Source organism: Penaeus chinensis, chromosome 11 (assembly GCF_019202785.1).
Source record: "Penaeus chinensis breed Huanghai No. 1 chromosome 11, ASM1920278v2, whole genome shotgun sequence".
NCBI classification, from domain to species: domain Eukaryota; kingdom Metazoa; phylum Arthropoda; class Malacostraca; order Decapoda; family Penaeidae; genus Penaeus; species Penaeus chinensis.
Window position 1 is genome coordinate 16,402,116 of NC_061829.1, and position 6,406 is coordinate 16,408,521.

At 32.7% G+C, this 6,406-nt stretch overlaps 1 protein-coding gene across 2 annotated transcripts in view; it reads left to right on the forward strand.

The window, feature by feature from the left end:
• Positions 1–617: 617 nt before the first annotated feature.
• The window catches only part of LOC125030768 (solute carrier family 46 member 3-like), a 7,366-nt gene continuing 1,577 nt past the window's right edge, over positions 618–6,406 (forward strand). The window contains exons 1-6 of one of the 2 annotated variants that reach the window (XM_047621033.1): positions 618–774; positions 1,977–2,417; positions 3,787–4,023; positions 4,347–4,845; positions 5,018–5,119; positions 6,164–6,301. In XM_047621033.1, coding sequence (XP_047476989.1) covers positions 2,172–2,417; positions 3,787–4,023; positions 4,347–4,845; positions 5,018–5,119; positions 6,164–6,301 — 1,222 coding nt within the window. In that variant the 5' untranslated portion in view covers positions 618–774; positions 1,977–2,171. Of the gene's footprint in view, positions 781–1,976; positions 2,418–3,786; positions 4,024–4,346; positions 4,846–5,017; positions 5,120–6,163; positions 6,302–6,406 lie in introns of both variants that reach the window. The other variant, XM_047621034.1, reaches the window with a different exon arrangement.

The window sequence follows — 6,406 nt, forward strand, 5'->3', positions numbered from 1 at the left end:
AGAGAGAGAGAGAGAGAGAGAGAGAGAGAGAGAGAGAGAGAGAGAGAGAGAGAGAGAGAGAATGTGTGCGACTATGTGCATGTGCATGTGTGTTTGCGTGTGGGCGTATGTGTGTATGTGTATGTATGTATATATGTATGCATGCATGTATGTATATATGGATGTATGTATGTATGTATGTATGTGGGTATGTATTCATGTACATATGTATGTACGTGTGAACTTGCGACAGTGGAACGGGAGACAATAAAAACATCCCTAAATAAACCATGTCCACAAATATATTTGCGTAATAATGGAAGGGAATAGTACAAATCTGAATTCCAAGAATCACGAACGAGTTTGGAAATGAATGATGATGGTGTATATCCGTTTTCGTTTCATTTTTGCCAGTCAGCTGATCCTTCGTAAACAAACATACGCACGCGGTTTCCTCTTCGGAAAGTTACGAAGTACCATATTATTTCATTATTTCAGCCGAAATTGTTTCCCTCATTGAGTTTTTCCCCCTCCATTACTTTGTAAATATATCAACCAGTGCAACGCCTATGTATAACTATGACATTTCTTTTGAGAGAATACGAACATAATATGCTATAAAGAGTCGTGTGGTAACCTCCGTGGACGTGTGCTATGTTACCAACTTACGACAAAGCATTTGGGAGAAGCGGATATGTTGCACGGTGTGGAGGGTGTGCGACTGTTAGCAACAAGGGATCGGTGTACAGTTGGTGTAGAATGAACGACTGGCAGCCTTGATGAAGAAATTGAGAGGTATGGGTTAGTGTATGCGTATATTTTGTGAGTAGTGTTCTGCTATTTGTAGTAGTTCGTGTTGATGATGCATGCAGAAGTTGACGTACATGCCCTTGCAAAGTAATGCCTAGGGTTATGAGCAAAGGACGATGATGAGGATAGTTGTAGACCATGTTAAATGGCATTGTAAAATACTGTCACGTTGCATAACTTGGATATTGTTAGTAGAACGATATATGCAACATCTAGAGCCGAAATTCATTATCAGCTTGACCTTGGCTTCTGTACCATGTTCAAGGGATGTGACAAGGTTTTATAAGGGAGCCAACCTGTACTACTCATTTAAAATAATTAACAAAGCATTATAAATTACTGTTTATAAAATGTTTTGCACTTTTAACATCATTGCATAAGAGTTATAAATGTGCATGACATGGAGATTTCATTTTTTCCCCTCCTGACACCAGTGTATATGCATATAGGTATATTGTTTGTAAATATATGTGTTTACATTTGTATTTATCTGAAGGAACCAAACTATTTACATTATTGATAATATTGTATAACTGTACATTGAAATACCCATTTATGTAATTTCCTTCATTATATTTCTGATCTTGTGATGATTACAGGTAACAGGGACTTTTTTTTAGAAGATTACATAGCAGTTGTTTTTTTATTTAAGAATTAACAATCTTAGATAATTATATTTCAAAAATTTGCTTGTCCTACACCAATAGGCATGAATATGTTTATCTGTATTTGTATGAAGTACCAGAAAAAAAGTGATTTTGAAGTATGCATATTACTATTGGTCATGATTATAAAACATTAAAGATTAAGACCATATTATTTTTATAATAAATTTTGATACTTTAGGTATTTTAATAAAGAAACTTTCAAATTAGGCCTTAGGTTCCACTCTGTTAACTTGTGTGCCTCAATAGTGCAAATATTTATGAAGACATCACAGGGCACATTTTCACCTGTTACAAAAAATTTAGAAATTTGAATATCTTTTTTTTTTAAGATAAAGATCATTAATCTGTGGAGTTGTTGCAGTAAAGTAAGGTTGGTTTTGAAACAAGTTATAAATTTGTAATCAGAGCTTACTGATATATTTAGAATTTTCTGAAATTATTTGGAAAGGCAAATGTTTGCCAAGAGTTTTTGACTTGAAACTTTGTATTTTCACTAAGTGCCTTTGTTTTATCTTGCAGGCTCAGAAAAGAGGTACAAACAGGATGAAATTATATTAAGTGCTATGATAACAGAGAAACCAAATATGACTAGAAACCTTGTGTAATATAGCTTGTCTATGCAGTGCTTATGACCAGGGAAATTCAGTGTACATGTGAAATTGTAAATATCTTGAATACATAGAACACTGCAGAGTCCAAAGGGTCACATTCATCATGGCAAGGGGAGAGGACAGAGAGCATCTTATTCAGGAGGTGTCTGACTTGGACCAACAACTGCACTCCTTGGTTGCCAACAACTCTACAGAATATGGGGAACCTGAAGAGGAAGTCAAAGGCTGCAAGCGCTTCCTGAAAGTAGTACAACAACTGAAGAATATCACAATAGAGCCAATTCTCTTCTTGTATTTGCTCTCCTGGACTATTCAGTCTTCTATTTCTACAAATCTCTTGTTAGATAAGGTGAGTGAATCAGTTAGTTTGTGTGGGGAACACATGAGATTTTTGTATTTGTATTGTTTAACCAATGTAAGGTGAAGCAAAGACTCAGATAAGTTTGTTTTTTTCATCAGATGATTCCCTGAACGTTCATCTTCAAGGTAATAAAAAAATGAATAAACAGAAATATATTTTTTGTATGATTCATTTAGCACCATGAGATGGGAGAAGTGTGCACTCCTTAGGTATCTGTGGATCTTCATCTGTAACTATGTTCTTTGCTAATTATTTCTCTCCTGGGGAATTTTCATGACACTTGTTTTTACCATTATGGTATAGACTTTAATTCAACTGTAACAATAGTCAAAAATGTAGGTTAAAGAATGACCTTCCCAATGACTTACTTGAATTAAATGGGTTTCTGTGTTACTATGGGATGAGTAGATTCAGAACAGAAAGTCTAAAAGTATGGATCATCATCATCATAATGATGATGATGATGACTTTTGTTGTTGTTGATGGTGGTGGTGTTGCTTTTGTTATTGTTATTATTATTATTATTATTATTATTATTATTATTATTATTATTATCATTGTTATTATTATTATTATTATTAATACTACTACTATTATTATTGTTAATATTATTGATCATTATTATTATAAGAAGTAGTATAAGTAGCAGTAGCAGTAATAGTAGCAGTAGTAGTAATGGTAATAATATTAACAACAGTATCATTATCAGTTATAGGAACAATAATGGTAATAATAACAGTAGTAGTAGTAGTAGTAGTAGTAGTAATAGTTGTTGTTGTAATATGATAGTGTTCAATATAACTTTCATTATTGGCTTAGTTCATTAGGGACAATTCTAGAAATTTTAATAATTATATATTTGTTTTTTTCATCATGCCCTACATATGTGTGATGTTGATAAAATCAGTGGAAATTAGCATTGAAGGAACAAATATTTTGTTATTATTATTATTATTATTATTATTATTATTATTATTATTATTATTTACTTTTATTATTTTTACTAATTTATTCTTCTCTTTTATTTTTTTAACTGCATTAATAATTTTCATAACCACTATTGTTATTGATTTATACATTTTCTAATCTCAGACTGGAGATCTCTTGATGAAATCCCTTGACTCTTGTTATTATTTAGCTGTTGTTTGTTAGTGTTAATTGTAATCTATTATTTGAATTATTTTACATTTAAATGTTATATATCATAGCTGTTACTTAGTAATTTGTTTTTGTATTATTTGATGTTTATATAACTGTTATTATTTGATTGTTTAATACTCACTGTAGTGTGTAATACTTATCATTTTAGAAGTATTCTACTGCAAGTTTGAGTTGATATTAATTTCATAAATTCCAGGTGTGTATTGAAAAGAATTTCTCCAGTGAAATCTGTGCGAACCTATCATCGTACCCAAACAACCAGATTGAGGTACAGCGTGTTGTAACAAAGATCAACATGTACATGGATTTGCTCACCAACATACCATCAGTATTATTTGTGCTGTTCTTGGGGTCTTGGAGTGACAAACATGGGAGAAAGCTGCCGATGATCTTGCCGTTGGTGGGGAGTCTGCTGTCTACCTTGTTGTATCTGGTAAGTATGTTTTATTTGATGCTTTGTTTCAGCTTGATTACACCTTATGAATATTGATTATGTTATACTGTGCTTAAATTATTTTGTATTTTGATTATGTGATACTATGCTTTTTACTCTATTATACCTTGTGATTACTATTTTACTGTACTTGTATTCTGTCAGTACTGTGTTTATGTATTATTGTATGAGATGAGTACTTGTATGTATGATATCCTGCTTTTAGTAATATAGTTGTATACATGATTTAACATCATTATATATAATTTTGATACTGTCTCATTTGAAATTGATCTGTTGGTAAATATCTCAATGATTTTCAGATGAATGCATATTGGTTTAGTCTTCCTGCCCTCTATATTCTTCTGTCGGGAGTGCCTCGAGCTCTGACAGGAGGCTTCATCACCTTGATAATGGCATGTTATGCATACATATCAGACATTACCAAGATAAGGAGTCGAACGATGCGTATTGCAATTTTGGACCTTTTCATGATCTTGGGAGCACCTCTAGGTCTGCTTTTAAGTGATGTTACCTATTATTCCATTGGATACTTGGGTATATATGGGATCAGTGCCTTGCTCTTTCTGATAGCAATTTTATACGCCATTGTGCGGATCGAAGATACACGAGGCCGCTTTTCCAAATACCACTTGGAAGCTTCTGAACTGGCACACAATCCAGGAAATGTGTGCAAGGACTTAGTGGACATTAAAAATGTGAAGAAAAGTATTTCTATCTGTTTTAAACCTCGGAGGCACAAACTCAGGGCCAAGATTTTGTCTCTGATGGCTGCCATGTGTTTCCTTGTATTCGTGTTTGGTGAGTTTTCATTTGAAATTTATCATATTTTATTATTGTATTATGGATTATATCATGGATTCTCTTAGTAACTAACTTTTTTTTTATTTATGTCTGTATATTGTAGGTTTTAATATTAGATGAAATGCTCTCAGATTTTAAAAACTCCTGTCCTCACAATATCTTGTTTCAGGTACTACTGGTGTTGATTACCTCTATACAAAGAGAAAATTTGGTTGGACCTACAACCAGTATGTCCATCTTGGCTTGGTAGAAGTTTTTGTTAGTATTGTTGGTGAGTTTCAGAGTTCCTATTTTTATAGAGAAGTTTATTGAATTTTAAAAACTGTGCATTATAAAGAAGTACTTTGATTTGAAATTAACAGTTCAGGGGAGAGTCCTTAGGGCAAGTTTTTTGTTGTAAAAAAAAAGACATTGTATCTTAAGTTGTTTTTATTTTTATATATAAATTATGTATTATAAGTGCATATCTTTTGATACTAAAATTTAAGGGACTTCTGTGTGTATATATGTGTGTGTGTGTGTGTGTGTGTGCGTGTATGTGTGTGTGTGTGTGTGTGTGTGTGTGTGTGTGTGTGTGTGTGTGTGTGTGTGTGTGTGTGTGTGTGTGTGTGTGTGTGTGTGTGTGTACACACATATATACATGCATGCATACATACATACATACATACATACATACATACATACATACATACATACATACATACATACATACATACATACATACATACATATACATACATACACATACATACATACATACATACACACACACACACACACACACACACACACACACACACACACACACACACACACACACACACACACACACACACACACACACACACACACATACATACATACATACATACATACATACATACATACATACAATCATACATACATATATATATATATATATATATATATTAATGAATAAAACATTTGACAAAGGAACAAAGAAAATGTGATGACAGTGTCAGTGATTGTCTCTTCAGTGACATAATCAAATTATTTATATCTTTATAATGCATTCATTTTCCCATACTTCCTATTTCCATCATTTAGAAATCTGTAATGAAAATCCACCTCCTTTTATCTCTAATTTTTCATTTGGTTCTAGAAAATATAACAACTGGTTTATATAAGATACAAACAAATCTTTATAGATATCATTTCATGTGGGTTTCTAAATTGCTACATTTCTTTAATTTTTATCCTGTTTTTGTATGCAACATTTTGGGGATACATAGGAGAAGGGGGGGGGGGGGGGGGTCATAAGTGAAATTACCTTCAAGAAGAAAAATCATTCCAGGAAATTCTATTGTGCTGCCTTTGATGAGCTACAAGCTGCAAATTGATGATTCTGTGCTGGGCTTTGTAGGATGCTTGTTCAAGATAAGCAGCCTTATAATCAAAGGTCTTGCAACACAATCATGGATGCTGTACCTGAGTGAGTGTTTAATTCTGCTTCATGTTACAGACTTTTTGTCCTCTACTTTTATCTCTTGTCTTCTCTGTATTCTTCAGTTTTTTTATCACATATATTTTTTTTTTC